The 16,629-nt window shown below is 30.9% G+C and overlaps 1 protein-coding gene across 1 annotated transcript in view; it reads left to right on the forward strand.

The window, feature by feature from the left end:
- LOC126737730 (G1/S-specific cyclin-D2) overlaps positions 1–16,629 on the forward strand; it is a 42,994-nt gene that overhangs the window by 10,393 nt on the left and 15,972 nt on the right. The window contains exon 3 of the mRNA XM_050442742.1: positions 13,777–13,933. Within this exon, the coding sequence (XP_050298699.1) occupies positions 13,777–13,933 (157 nt within the window). The remainder of the gene's footprint in view (positions 1–13,776; positions 13,934–16,629) is intronic.

The following is a 16,629-nucleotide window of genomic DNA, read 5'->3' on the forward strand; positions in this document are numbered from 1 at the left end:
TCTAGCTTATTTTTTATTTCCTTTAAAAAAAGATTTGTTTTAATGAAATTATAAACCATATTAAAAGCTAAAATATAGGTACATTTTAACTTTAAAAAGTATTAAAATTCTTTAAGAAATTTTAGGAATAAACACATTTTTTAACTTGATAATGAAATAATGAAAAGGCTCACAAACGTTATATAGAACTTATTTGTATTTATTGCTATTAAGATATTTAATTTGGTATTTTAATAAGAAAAAACATTTAGCATCATTGTAACATTAACTAATGCTTTCATCCACTGTCTTTGTAATGTTAATTTATAACTTTCACCCCCCACTTCACACCAGCACTTTGTTATTGCCGCTATAAATAGCCTAACCCAATAATATAATCCCACCACGTCTGAAAAAATCTATCTCCGTTATTATCTGTTTGGTCTGCATTCCAAAGTCATTGAGAAGCGCCTTCGAAACGATTTTCATCCTACCTGCTAGGGCTGGCGCTTCCAAGAAACACTAAAGCCGACCACCCTAGTGTATGAGATTTCTTTCTCAGTGTAAACAGTTTTTAAGGCCCCGTCTCGGCCGTTTGTTGCTTCTACCCGAAATACGAGGAGTGATGAAAAAATATCGGCGCTTTAGTTCATTCTTGTATTAAAAGGCACTCCTGGGAGCTTGTTTATTTTTTTATTTTACAAGCGAACAATTCGGGTTTCAGACAGTATTTTATTACGGGAAGACACATCTTCCAACATCGAAAACCCTATACATGTTGGCGCTATATAATCAAGTTAAAACTCGGCAAAAAAGTACCCCGCACTTATGAATGAAATCCTCCACAATTACCCAACGAGACGAGATTAACCCAGTTCTTTGTCTAGACCTGAGAGACGCAGTATCCCCACGTCGTGCCTTTGAAGAAGCCGTCGCTTTCGGTTCTCCAAAATAAAACACCGAGAGCCGCATTTTAGATGTGGTCACTGGTCAAGTCAGATGGTGGTCAAGGACCCTGCGTGAATGCACGGCCAAAACATTTTTTCGGCCGCCGGTACCCATTCGTTCTTTGCGAGGTTTGCATCCGATGTTATTCAATGCCTGTTCGAAAATAATATCAATTTTCGAAATCGAATTCGGCCCCTGGGGGCCTCACAACGTTCTCAGGGTATTTGATTGAAACTTTTAAGGACGTATAAGGTTTCAAGTGCCATATGATCCAAATAACTCACCGATTAGTGAACAAATTATTTGTAATATTAAATTTGCCATAAAACTCTCGTTTGAATGAATATTGTCAGGTATTGATTGGCCAGTTTAATATGATGGTTTTCAGGTTCACAAGTATATCGAATTTAGTGTTAGCTAAAAAGGCGCATGTACCATCCAAAAAATGTATTTTTTTTAGCAGGCCACTTAACATGGTGGCAGATTTTGAAGGAGTAATGTATGTAGATTTTAATTAAAAAAAATCAAAAATACCCAACTCCGATTATTAATGAATTTGCTGAATCTGGCCCAAGAATATGTTAAAAAGTGTATCCAGCCAGTAACTAAATGCTGGTTGAATAAGTTTGTACTAAAATACCAAGGTCAGCATAGGTCACATGAGGTCCTTTCCACGACTCTTAATGAGGAATTAAAGTTAGTTTACGTGGATGTGTGTCAATAAATTGATACCTAATTTGTTAAAATCAAAAGATATATTAATTGGAAAATCTAAACAAATAAAGAACTAGAAATTTCAGTATTAAAATGAATTATGCAATTATTAAATTTGTGGACAGAATAAAATATGTTGGATTTATATTAAATAGTCAGTTAAATTTAAATGATTATTTAGAGCATGTCATTGATAAGGTGGTCGGAAAGTTGGGTTTTTGTCTGGTTTAAGGTATAAGCTATCTTTACAAACTAAAGAAATATTAAACTAATTTTACTAACAGCTTAATAAAGCAACTTTTTGACTACTGTGGATCACTGCTTTATTTCGGAAACAAAACAGATACAAATAAGTTGCATGTACTGCAAAACATAGTTATGTGAACCTTTTTAATCTGTAGTAAATATGAACCAAAAATAAATATGTTGAGATCTCTAAATTACCTGAATATAGAACAAACATAGATATTTATTTATAAAATAGAGCATGGTCTTCTACCTTCATATTTGCAGGATTTTCTAAAAAGAAATAATGAGATTCATAGTCATCAAACAAGGCAGCCCCACAACTTTCATGTAAACACTATAAGAATGTCTTCAACCCATTTTGGTTTGTTCGACAAGGGTCTGTCATTGTAAAACATGCTGACTTTAAATTAGATCTTTGAAAAAAACAAAACGATTTAAAAAAAAAACATTTATTGGATTTGCAATACTTGTTACCCCAGTTACAATACGCAGATCTGTGAGGACTTTTGATGATGGTATGATGATTAAGATTATGTAGTTTCAGTGTGTAGGCTTTGTTGCGTTAAGTTTATTATTACCTATTAAATTTAACTAAAATTTATTATGATTGAAAATTGAAATTCTTTAAAATCCGTACTGTGTAATAATTTATCTAGGCTTTAATATATTACAATATTATAATTACAATTGATGTGGAGTAGTATTTAAGTATTTTAAATATTAAGTATTTTTTTGTAAATGATTTATAAGTTAAGATTTTGTTTAATTGAGTTAAACTTAAGATTTTTCTTTTTATGAAACTTTGTATTAATGGTATTTTTCCAAATAAACGATTACTACTACTACTACTACTACTACCCTGTATCTTGGTAGCAAAGCAGAATTGCTCAATTTAAATATCCATTTGGTCCTTATGCATGTCTTGGTTTCTCTAACCATTGAATTTTATATTTCTTTCATTGCTTGTTTTTTTACTTGCTTCTCGATGTTCTTATTTCCTCCCCTTTTGAATACTTTGTGCCCTTTTCCTTGCACAACTTTGCACGTCTTATATTTAATACTTAACTTGATTCTAATAGTTTATACTATTATAAAAATAATGCAAAGAGCGACTTCACAGAGGCTCGCGTAGGTAAACGAGTCTTGTGGATGGGTTATATAATTGCGAGGAGGCTCTTATTTGTCATATTTTTCTCTTACAGAACAAATAAAGAACAAATAAAAAAGTTTTCAATTTGAGTTGAATTTGGTTATATCCTAGGGGTATTCTATGTGTTAATTTTCATATTCTAAGAAAAAGATGCCAAGCAAGTTGATGGAAACTTTTAAAAAATAATCTAAATTAGTATTCAATCATTATCACTTAATTATTAATAATAATAATTTAGAACTGCCAAAAAAAACATAAATCTCACCTCATTTAGGTGGTATGAAATCTGAAACATTGCTAATAAACCTCTAACAATCTTCGGCACTTTCACATCATACATAATAGACCCATTCGGGAAAATAATGGCAGGCATTTCGAAATAAAGGGCGCCCTTCCGAGAAGTTACCTCTACCCGACACCTCTTTTCCCCGAACTACCCACAGATAACGCAGTGTAAAACGGTACTATGAGGTCCTTTCTCAATGGTACGAAATGTAAAGTCACCCTTAAAGTCCTTTATAGGCGACCCATGCCGACATTTATATCTTTTCCATTTAATGCTGATGCCACTTTCTGACTTGACGCCGTCTTATTTGTATACAGGGGCCTCTGATAAATTATCATAGATGATTGTCCGTTCATTGGGTACCTGTTTCGGATCCAGCTTAGGAATTTGAACCTTTTAAATCTATCAGCTTTTTTTGTTCATTTAACAGTGTTTTTTTTTAATTCAATCCGTGATCCGACTTAATTGTCTGTAAATCGGTTTTGGAACTGAATGCCTTTTTTCTTCTTGTTTAACTAATTACCTTTTTTCTTTAGAGTGTGTTTATTATGAACTATTTTATATTAACGGAATTCTATTACTAAGAATAACTATATCGAACACGTAAAATATTACACCTCATATATTGAAGTTGACAAACTAGAATTTAAGGTCCCAATTTTGTCATGTCATACAAGTACCTCTCTCACTAAAGTATTTTTGGAAAAACATTAAGTTCTTGTAAAAAAAACTTCAAAAAAAACTAATGCAATAATATATCATGTGATAATGCTCGTTATCATTTTCACCTCAATCATTTGTTCTTTGGGTGAGTTCAGATTATCTGAAGCCATTGTACGGAATGGTCACTCTAAATCTTAGTTCTTAAATTTAATTTTAGTTAGAGTAACTAGTAATTTTTTCATTAGTACATGATTTACTTATGCTGTATGGTTATAAAGCGCACATTTTGCCCAGGGTAAGAAATGATACCTCATAGACGTACGTTTTATGTTTTCAGATATCTTTCTTAGTTTTAAATTATTCTAATGTTCATGGACGGATTAAACTTTATTTTATATAGAACCCCACAAAAAAGGTCCAGATCTAGGAGGCTATGCTACAAAAGGACTATTTTATTTATCTTGAAAATTTTCATTGAGCCATCTGCTCATAGGTGCAGCATTGGAGCGCCATCTAGCTGAATATACAAGTTATTTCTACAACTTAACGGCTAGTTATGAGCATCATCCCAAAATTTATTTTTCAAGAAAACCAAAAATCTCGCACCGTTTAAAATCGTATTGAAAAAGAAGCGTCCAATAATACGGTCTAATAAAATTCCATATCATATATATACTTTCTCAAAATATTGACTTTAGCAATGAATTACCCAGTGAGGATTCTCATTAACCGAATATCTAATATTCTGATATGATACTCTCCCGTTGATAGAAAATGTCTTGTTTTTTGGTTTTCTTGCCAAATGAATTTTGGAATGCTGTCGATGATTTGTCGTTAAAGAGAATTGTTATTGTTGAATCGTTAACTTGTATATTAAGATAGTTGGCGTTCCGATCCATAATGCTGCACCTGTATGAAAATGAAAATTTTCAAAATAAATGGATTGATTGGTCGCAATAGTCTTTTTGTAGCTTGGCCCCCTGGGTCTCCAGATCTGGTGCTATCTGTGATGTGCTATCAAAAATAAAGTTTTTAAAACCCGTCCACAAACATTAGAGGTATTTGAAACTCGAACAAGACAAGCATGTGAAAAAATTTGTAGACAAGAATTACGAAAAGTTTTCTTAAGACATAGGAAAATTTATGAAAATTGTTGTTTTTTATCCAGTTGCGTCGTAAGTATGCACTTAAAAAAATAAATGAGAACGTAGGATCTTGGGTAAGGAGAATTCATTATAATTTAACAGATTTGAAATAATGTCTTGAAGGCAGTTTACTCTTAAATTGAAAAATACCAAACCCCATTAAAACAGGTCTATGAGAAGCACGTGGACAGACCATGTTATGAATTGGAGTATTGAGTGTAAGGATACCTACTTAAAGAATATACACAAATTTAGGATACTTTTAACAAAAACATGTATAACTATCCTGAGACATTTTTTAAATTAATTTCAAATAAAACGATCATTTCTGTAATCAGTGTGTTCTGAAAAAAAATTAACAGCAAGTAACTGAATAAAATGACTGAGCTAACTAAAAAAAAGCCTGTGGGAAAGAATTTAAAAAACAGTTCAGCTAAGCAAAATACACATCACAAACATAATTTTAGTGATTGACGAGTTGTTCCTAGAACTATGCATACATAATATTTCGTTATATTCGTTATATATCTTATACCCTTGTGTTGCCAGTTAATAATCATGAAATGACAAAATGTGAATACATGCATCTTTCTTTTAAAGTAATTCGCCATTTTGAAATATTTTGTAACTTTTTGGAAATCTTTGCAAAGGTGGTATTATCATTTATCGCATCTTAAGTTTTTTCCCACACTCTTACAAGCGGAAAGCATAAAAGATTGCCTACATTAGTCACCACCTAATATTAACGCCGCTGTTTTAAAATAATGTATACAGATATAAAAAAGAGGCGCCTTCGCTTAAGGGTAGTTTATACATAAATATTATTTAAAAAAAAAGGCGTTTGTTTAATAGCTTCTCGTTTTTATGTATTCGCTCTCACGACTTTTCTTTATTACTCTATTACCCAATTTTCTAAAAGTATAAGAACTTTCGAGCCCTCCCTAGAGACAGTATTTTATTGCCTTAAATAAAATTCAAAACGATCGACAGTTCAAGGACCTCATAGATGCATCGGTATTGCAATCCCATGCAATCGTATTTGCATAATTTTACCCAAATCATAAAAGTAACACAATAGCCGGTAATTCTAGGTGCCAAATGACCCGCAGTAAAATGGTGTGGGAAACATTCGGGCGACACCTTTTTAGTCCCATTATACTTTCTATAGTTGAGCCGTTTTCCTTACAGGGCATATAAAACCCAAAATCATCCCTTAACCGTTTTCCTGGGGGTTGAAAAGGTCTCCTTTTCAAACCGGAACAACGAGACTTAAAAAAATAATAGATGAAAGACAGATCCGGTAGAAAAAATTAGACTCTATTCCTTTTTATTTTTCTTGTTCCTCTGGGGCTTACTTACGATGATGGCAGGTACTAGGATTACATATTAGGTGACAATAAGAATGTTTTTTATGTGCTGATAACGGCTTGAGGAAATAGGGCACTCGATTCGAACAAAAAATTAATAATTTTACCCTTGCGGCTGAGCGAGTCGGGTGGAACAGGAAGAGGTTTCACTTATTATTTGATGATTCGTTATTAATTTATATTGCGTGCAACTGTTTTACCCCCTTTAAAACAGTTGAAGAAGTTAATTTTTCTATTTTTTTTACTGGCCAAACAAGAGTTCTATTTTAGAATAAGTTTAAAATTTACGCCCGTTTCTTACAATGCAACATCTCTTTACAATTGCATCGCTCTAACGGGTTGCAGAATTTTTGTTGCCTTACCAGGAATCTTATTTTAAATCAACTTAAAATTCGTTTACTTGTAAAGCAAATTCATTGATTATGTGACGCTAATCAGCTTTTTGCAATATTTTCAAGTTTACGCGATAAAATTGATCAGCTGTTCCAAAGCCAAATTTTTAAACTTAAGTAATTGGTTGGCACTCATTGTCTCATCTGCTGTGGAACGTCAATCAACGGTCTGATTGATTCGCTGTAAAACAAGATTTTATTTCTTGCTGTTTTTGTAAGTATTTCGTACTTTGTCAATATGATTAAATTAAAAATAGTTTAAAACTTCATTTTTACTAATTTGTTTAGGAATGTATAGGTTTCCACTTGAATTGGATTAAGGATAAAAAATCTTTGTAGTACCTTTCGGAAGATCCGTTTAGAATACCTTTGAAATATCCGCACTGCTGGTTATAAAAATATAAGTGGTCTCAAAAGGTATCTAAGATTATAATGTTTATTATCCTTCAAAAAATAAATTAAATATTTGCATCATTACCGAGCTATATCATAAACTAAGCCAATTCATTAATTTCTTCTTAATCTTAAATTCGCTTACTATTTACCTTTTTACACAACGATATTGATTATAAGTTCCAATTCCCACATTTTTTAAAAACGGCCAATTAAAATTTCCAAGAAATCTTTTTATCAATATAGTTATGATGATTGCGCATTGTTAAGGCCATTATACTTATGATATACCCATTCGACCCATTTCTTAACATAAAGAGAGCCGCGAGATCCTTGAGACTGTAAATAAAATTCTGTAACAAAATATTCATCTTGAGGTGTTTTAGCGGTCGCCAAATACCAAGGTTGCAGATATATGACCCTCTTTTAAAATTCTACTCGTGCCTATTTTATTTAAGCGAGCACATTTTCATCTTTTTCATACAATCTGCTTCAGAAAAGGATAAATGTTTATTTTAGGTAGTTTCAGGTAAACAAAAATCTAGGTAGATTTAGAACCGCGATGGCCGATGGCCGTTTACCTGTGCTGATTTATCAGTGTAACCATTTTTTTGACGAAAACCTTGAATACACATTTTCCTTGGGCGGTATCGCAGTGGTGATGTAAGGCTAGATTATTGTTTAATTTATAAAACTCATAAAACACATTAGCGAAAGGAACGGGGGGCCGTTGACCCATAGACTACTTCCTGACATAAATTTCTTTAATATAATAATATCCAGTCGACTACAAAAACTTATTTTTTCCAATATTTGAGATTAAGGACTGGTTTATGCGAAATATGGCGACCACACAAAGCAATGTTTCGTAGGCCCACAATATAGGAATGTATTTGTCTGAAATGATCGAGGCGGCGGTTTCAATGTCTTCTACCTCTATTTGCCAATGTCGAAGAAGAACGAAAAACGCTTGGAGGGTGCTTCAGATGAATGAAAGGAGTTATTCGCGTTCTAGCGTGGGAACACGTTTTTACTTTCCTTGAGTTCAAAGAGACTTAAACGTCTTTTTATATAGTCGTTAATTATTGTTAAAGCCGTTTTTGTAAAGTTTTATAGCCGAATTAAATTCCAAATTGTCGTAAGATTATTGTCTCTTAACAATTTTGCTTAAATGGTATGGAGTACAATATGACTTCTTTTTTACCAGATCAGTTTACTTGTATTAACAACTTGTAGCAAATTTGTATTATATTCGTTGGAATTACTTCACCTAAATATTTCACCATTGTCTTTTGTTTTTCCCTCTTGCTGTTGTCCTTGTTCGTTTCCCTTGAATAAATGTCTTGAATTATACTGGATACTAAGTATCATTCAGTTCTTTACTCTATTTCTTCCACATTTCTTTAGCTCTTGGTGTCTCTGGTTATTCATTGATTCTTGTTCGACCTTTTTTACATTTAGGGTGAGCCAATCAAAACGAAACACGGGAGATATTCCATATACCGTGAGTCTAAAAAAAGATAGAGATTATATACACACATGCTCAAAATCTATGGATATTGAATTATTTTAATTACAAAGTGGTTTTAAATATTATAAAAAAAAAAAAAGATTTATAAGATTTAATATTTTTTGTAACCATTTTAAATGAAGATACCTCGATAACAAATTAATTATGATGTAATAACAAAATACTGATTTTCGTGAGAAAAAATAAAATTTATTTACTATATAGCAAGAAAAGAAAAACATTAATATGGGATGTACTCTAAAACGTCTTTTCATGCTAAGAATTAATTTATTCAGATCTTCTCGAGGAATTGCTATCCAACACTGTTCAAGAGCTGGTCTTGGTTTTGATACTGATTCTAGCCCTGAAGAACTGTTCGCTGAAGCATATCCCAGGTATGCTCTATAGGATTCAGATCAGGTGATTGAGCTGGCCAGTCGAATATACGAATTGGTGCTTGAGCAATTTCAGACCCAATGATTTTCCAAAAAAAATTTTGTTTAGTAGAAAGGGTACGCATATTTTTAAAAAAATCCGATACTTGGAATTTCTTGTAACTTACAAGTTGTAAGTGAATTTACTGTTGTTCAATATTTGTATTACTAATATAAAAATATTGAAATAATTACTCTATTTTAACATGACCTAGCTGTTTATATATATTTTTTTTAATTAAAAAGTTTTATTAATTTAAAAAATAATAAATTGGTAAGGATTCCTCATTTGATATGTAAAATTTAAGAGTGTAAGGGCAGGTATGCGTTTAACCCAACTCCACCAAACCTAAAATAAACCAACCCAACCCATCCCAACTTATCCCATTCCAACCTATTAACGACAATTGTCGCATTGGTCTGCGGCTCATGTAAGATGGTTACATGGCACAAGTTACTATAAAATCCATGTGTAAAAAATCGACATGGAAATAAAACTTTAAAGAAAATAAACCCTCTGACCAGACAACTATAATGTTATTATATAAAGTTACATATAAGGAATGAACCCTAAGAAAATAGCTTCACAATCCGGCAACGCTGTAGTTATTAGTTTGATTCTCCTGAATAGGTTGTGGGTTAAATGTCAATAATTTGACAGTTAATTTTAAATTAAATGAGGTCAATTTGATAAACAACTTTAAAAAAGTGTTTTTTTTTTTAAATCATTATATCGTTTTAATTTAATATAGGAATAAGGCAAAAATATTTTAGATCAATTGTCAAAAAGTGATCAGTCTGCGATAATACTATAGTATATTTTTAATATTAATTTGTGTCCGTAAGTAAATACAAACTAGGAAAATCGTGGTCCATATACAACAAACATTTTCGTTTTTTTTTTGTTAAAAAATGGCTCATTTAAAAAGCTTTTTATTTTAATTTAATTTGTGGAGTCCCTAGTTTTGGAGTATGTGTGGTTTCCTAATTTTTCATTTTTCTAAAACAATGCTACATATTTTTCGTATAATTTCAATATAAAAGGAAAAGTAGGTTAAAATGTATATACAGAACATGCTGGATTAATTGGTTTATTTGATAAGCATTTGCAAACAGCAATTAATTTTTTTTTCTGTTATATATAGCGCAATTGCACAATATATTCTTTTAATATAGCCTTCATCCCATCTATTATCCCAAATTTTTGATTTTCTAAGAGTTGAAATTGTCAAATAATCAGGCCTTTTTAATGTAATTATTAGTGCTCCGCTGGGCCAACAACTGACTTTACCAGATATTCTCAGAACTTGTGTCATCCAGACTTTTCTAATAACTTAATGTCCCTTAAGTCAAAACAAGAAATTTATTACATCCAACGGGTGTATCGTAATTATTAACTTGTTATAAGACTTTTAAAGGGCTCGGATGACAGTTATCTAATCTGTGGATTTAACCGGGATATAAAATACTGCCTTAAAGGGCAAGACATCCAGACGGCGGCGGCGGCAACCTTTGCCCCCTCGAGATTCCCATAGGCGAGACACACATTGTTAAGTTGTATTTGCATTATTACGTTCCCCTTTTCTTAACGGCAGCATACGAGATATGTAGTAACTAACGTGCGAAATACAATTATTTGTTACATTCATGTGTTTAAAAGTTTCTCGTATAAGGTTTTTGGCCTTATCTGTTTTTTTTTTCTCTGACTGGGTACCAATAAATAAATTAGTGCATTCTGATAAAAACAGTTCTAAAGCATTCAGCGGGTTTCGACATTCAAGGAAATTAAATGGCGCCTTAATCTTATCTGAAAATATTTTAAAGCTATTTAAAGTTTAAAAGACGGTCTTTTAAATGGATACGATCATAGAATCAGAATAGCGTATATAAATAGTTTTTTAGGCCACTCATATTAGATATTACATAAGGCGAACTCGATTTTTGTACATATTTCCAGCTATGAGATTGTTTTTATCTATATTTTATTCGTACGAAGTTCTCCTTTAGTCTTGTTTTAAACCTAAAAATCTAAAAGAAACAAATTTTATACTTTTTTTTACAATGCATCTCTTTGAACCATCTTATTTTTAAATAAAAATATTCAAATTCAGAATCTTGCTGTCTTGCCTTCTGGACTATTCTTTATGACTTTTGTCTTAATGCTCATATTTTATTAGTTATTTTTTGGCTTTTTCATGATTACATATATTACTGCCTAAAATGAAATCGACACGATTTATACATTTTTTAAGAACTTTTGAATGAATTTTTTTGGCTTTAAAAAGTAAATTTCTGTTTTAAAATGAAAACTTCCAACTAATGATCTTTACTATTCGTTTTACAAATGATGATTCTATTTACATATTAATCTCATATAAACTATGTTTTATTTCAATTCAAAGGCATCTTTACAGGTAATCAAGAATTTTTCTCGAAATTCTTCTGATTTCTCTAGTTTCTTATATCTATAATAGTCCTTATAAATTATCCGTGTGAAAACTTCCACATTACACACCTCGCAGCTTTTGGAGAATTTGTTTGATAAATTGCTAAAAAAACATTGAGATTCATGGTTTTTGCGATCTCAATTAAAATCTTATAACTCGTATTATTCTGTAGTAATACTATACTATTCTTTAACATTTACGAAGGTTGGTTCAGATTGGTCACTTCTTTCGTAAGTGTAATCGCAAACTTAAATATTTCCTTTGTGAAGAAATGCGTGTTTTAAATTGCCAAAATCATTGTATAACATCAAATAAATTCATTTCCTTCTTAAAAATATTAGGCAAATTGGAAGTCTTTTGATACATATTGAAAAATGTATGAAAGAATGAATTTTCAATACCATTAATTTTGACTTTTTTATCAATTGCACTTAAGACGAACTCTTTAAAGTATAAAAAAGTTTATCGTAAGTATTTTATCTGACATGGCCTATAACATTTAAAACTTGATTTGATCATAATAGCTCTTAAGTTTTGCAAAACTTAACAGATAAACTTTCAAAAAAACACAACTTATACCCTTCCAGCCCTATTAAATTATGCAACCATCATAATACTAGTTTCTTGTATTTCATTAAGGACTTAAATCCAAAAAAACAACCATGCATAGATCCATAAATAACTAGAGGTAATAAAATTTGTCACAGATAGGGTTAGACCATACGGTGGTCAGCGCAATTAAAGTGTGGTCACCACATTTGTTTTTAAATTTTAGGGTGTAAGACCTTTTGTTAATGAACCTTTTGCATGTATTGGAATGAATTCTCACAGGTAGATAATTGTTTGTCGAACTGACATTTTTTGGTATCTCATACCTTGATCTGGTACACTTATTTTCACACGGGCTATGGTGCATGACGTGAATTATTACTTCACATAATGTGTAATACAGGATGTAACAAAATTCGGAGAAAATATTTTAGGAGCGTATTAGTGGAGTCAAAATAAGACTTTTTTTTCCTATAAACATGTGTCCTAAAATGCATCCCCTCACAGCTACGGCCCGCGCAAATTGCTTAAAGAAACCGGAATATTAGGAACTACAGTTATGCTTCAAATATCCTGAAAATTTGCAACTAGCAATATTCCGTCCCAAAAATGGTATAAACCTAATTTTAGGCAAGGATTCAGGAGGACTTACTTAAGCTTTCCAGATTTTCTGGAAAACGATTAATTTTTGACTTTTTAAGACAAATAATTTTTTGATTTTTTCATGGTTAACTAGATGATGTTGCTAGATTTTTAAATTTCTTATCAAAAACCTAAGATCGGGGCCATCAGAAGATTAAGCCTCCCTGAATCCTCTAAAATTGGGTTGAAAATAAAAAGGGCACTTAAAAAATGGAGACTTGCAAATTTTCAGGATATTTGAACCATGACTGTAGTGACCGTTCTAAATAATTGATTTTCTTCAAGCAATTTGTTCGGGCTGTAGCTCTGAGGACGATCATTTTAAAATACACGTTTATAGGAAAAAAAATCTTATTTTGACTCTAACAATACGCTCTTAAAATATTTTCAACGAATTTCGTAAGTCCATGTATAGATTTCTATGAATTAAATCTTCTCAATCCCTTACCAACCCTTTCGCCTAATTATTCTTATTGAAAAACATTGTTTGCAAAGGACAAGTATTTTTTCTTGCCGCATGTGCGTCTAGACGCGGTTTCAGACCCTAATGCTAGAAACCATTTTCATTATCATTATTATGGTAATTCTCATTTTGCCTTATGGGAGTTACCGTTGGTCTGATTGTATCCCTGGATCATAGCCGGGATTTTTTCAAATACAAACATCGACTTTATGAATATGTAATTTGCAACAGTTATGTTCAAGTGCTCCCAAGAGGGTTTATTAATTTTGTTACTGTCTGACTCAGTTTGAAAGTTAAGGGGTTGGATTTCTTTTGTTTAAATCTGGATTAAGTTTCGGTTTAGGACTAGTATAAGAAGGAGCGATACTTTTTGATGATGAATCAACATATTTTTTTAACTAACGAACATTTTAGAAGATCGATTAAATTTTTCTTTTTATTCTAGAACTGGGAACAACTAGTCCTTTCAAAACTTCAGTACAAACTCTCGGCTATTACTGGATACGACTACATTGATCATGTAATCGAGAGGTGTTCGTGGAGTCAAAATCATGAACTCTTGAGGCGGCACGCTCACACATTAGTCAGTATTTGCTCGACTGGTAAGTTTTTCCAATGAGTAATATTGTTCCTTAAGAAAACATAACTGTAATATACACCAATTCTCGGATGATACACAATTATACCCTGTAATTGATTCCCTTAAACGCTGAAGCGACTGTGTTAAAACTAATTGGGTGGTTAACAAATATTTTTAATTATTCGGTGAATAATGGGTTAAAAATTAACGCAAATAAGCAATTATGTATTTTGGACCAGATCGAGAGTGGGATTCTAACAATCTTCATATTAGTATTGATGGAAGTAAAATAAAGACTGTCAAAGATTTAAAAAATGTAGGCTCAATTCTAGATCAAGAACTTCGATTTAGGTCCCAGCTAGGTAAAACTATGCAGAATTGTTACATGTCTTTGAGAAATCTAGCTGTAACTATTGTAATTTTATATATTACCTTTGAAAAATAAAGTGTCTACCTATATTTATAAAAAACTAATAACTAGAACTAGTATCCATGCTCACAGCACACGTTTTTGTGGAAATTTTCAAATTCCTCAACTTAAGACCGCCTTGTTCCAGTGCACATTTTTCTATTTAACCCCGAAACTTTTAAACGCAAAATTGCTTGGTAGATTTGATTTGAACGTGTCTACAGGCATTTACTTAAAAAAATATATAAAAGTATGCTCATGCAGGAATGTTCTTAATTTAAACTTATTTTCTTATAATAATTATGCTTGTAGGCTTTTTATTACCTTTTCCTTTGAGCAGATTTTGAATCTTGTTATTCAGTAGAAAAATTACTATATTTTTTTGAATTTAGTCAATACTACATATTATTGGATATATAATTTTTAGGTTTAACTGTGTTTACATAACATGTTACCTGCCACATTTTCATTTTTATTGAAATTTTTTTTTGTGTTTTTTTTTTAATTTAATATTATGTTAAGCTAAACAGCTATGATGAACTTTTGCCAAATAGAAAATATAGGCCATTTATTATAATGAAAAAAACATAAAATATTAGTATCTGGTGTTGTGGGCAAAAAAAATCATAATCAAATGTATGTAAGTTAAGTGCTTTAAGTACTTTACAGTCCCAAGGGGAATTCTTTAGTATTAAAATTATCGCAGCAGAAACATTTTACCACGTCCCGAATTCCTGAAATTCAATATTTTGTTAGCTAAACAAATGTTTATTTGTTGTAAACATAATCGGAGGGGAATCACGTTTTGTGCATAAAATAAGATATTTTCACGGGAGAAGGTAGATCTAATCCTAGTAAATTTTGGTAACATAGAAAAGGTTATACCCTTGTTCCCAAAGAGGGGTTGTTCTCCTAAAATCTAATTGAGGCATTTGTGAGAGAAAAAAATATAGGTTTAAATCAAATAAAATCGGCCGTTCTCACGCGTTTGCAAAAGCCTATCCCATTTCTGCAGGTACCAGCTGGGGGCGCTTTCTTTCATTATTAAAATCAAGGTCGAATGCGGCTAAAATTTTAATTGAAATTGATGAAAGGGGAGGATCTCATAGAAGAGAGAATACCAATATAATATTTGAAAAAGTATGTAATATAAGTAATATTACAAACATTTTATTTGCATTTCACACGATAACAATAATATTCTATTTTAAAATAGTACTACTATTCTTGATTTATATCTAAAAGCTGATATTGAATTCTGCGTTTAAATATTTTATATTTAGTTCTTTTTTTGTTTTGTGTTCTAGTTTTGAAAAAAAATCTTAAACTGGCATTAAATATTTTGATTAAATTTTGTTGTCAAAACGTCTAGTTTATTTCTTGAGATTTCTTAATATTAACATAATTCAAAGAGTAACTATAGATAAATTTTGTGAGTGACCATTGAAAAATTGTTAACTTTATGCATTTTAAGAGTAGTTTCTGCATTTCTATTGATATAGCATGTGTCGATATATGTGGAAAGTAAAACTACATATTTTTTTAGTGCAAAACCATAAATTTTATAAATATTTAAATTTAATTTAAATTTTCAATAAACAATTCGAATAATATATAACGTTTCTTTAAAGAGATTTTGAGAGATTGACAGCTATAAATTAAGATTTGTATTTAACTTTCGATAATGTAATTGTGAAATATAATTTTAATAGTAATATTGCTTTATATGTATCTTTTCATAGGGTTGCTTATTAAAAATTCGGAAAAGTTCATTACATAGTCAAATATCAAAAAAAAAGTTAAATTGTTGACTAGGTCGATACCCCAATAAATGTTAGTCGAGGTAGTTCATATATAAAATTTCCTATTATTTAAAATAGATAAAAATATGTTAATTTATATATTTTTTTAAATAATATATTTTCATATGAACTTATGCCAGTATGCTTATGATATATTTCTTGTTTTTTAAATATATTTTTTTGTTTATTATCTTAAGCACATTAATTAACAGTTATCCCTATATTTCATTTGCTTAAATAGGTATATGCATATACACATAGATTCTTTTTTCATCAAAAGTATTGTAAAAAAATGTGTTCAGATAATTTTAATAAAAGTTGTAATAGTACTTTAACCCCTAAGGTTTTAAATCGCCTTTTACTTCTGATATGAAAAAAAGGAATAATACTTGTAAAGTGGAAAAAAGTACATCTAAATAATTTGCAGATTATTATAAGAATGCTTGCTGTTGTTATACGGAAATACAACTCGAAGAACTAGTTATCTGTAACCTATTTATGCGATAT

The sequence above is a fragment of the Anthonomus grandis genome, chromosome 6 (assembly GCF_022605725.1).
Source record: "Anthonomus grandis grandis chromosome 6, icAntGran1.3, whole genome shotgun sequence".
In the NCBI taxonomy this organism is placed as follows: Eukaryota; Metazoa; Arthropoda; class Insecta; order Coleoptera; family Curculionidae; genus Anthonomus; species Anthonomus grandis.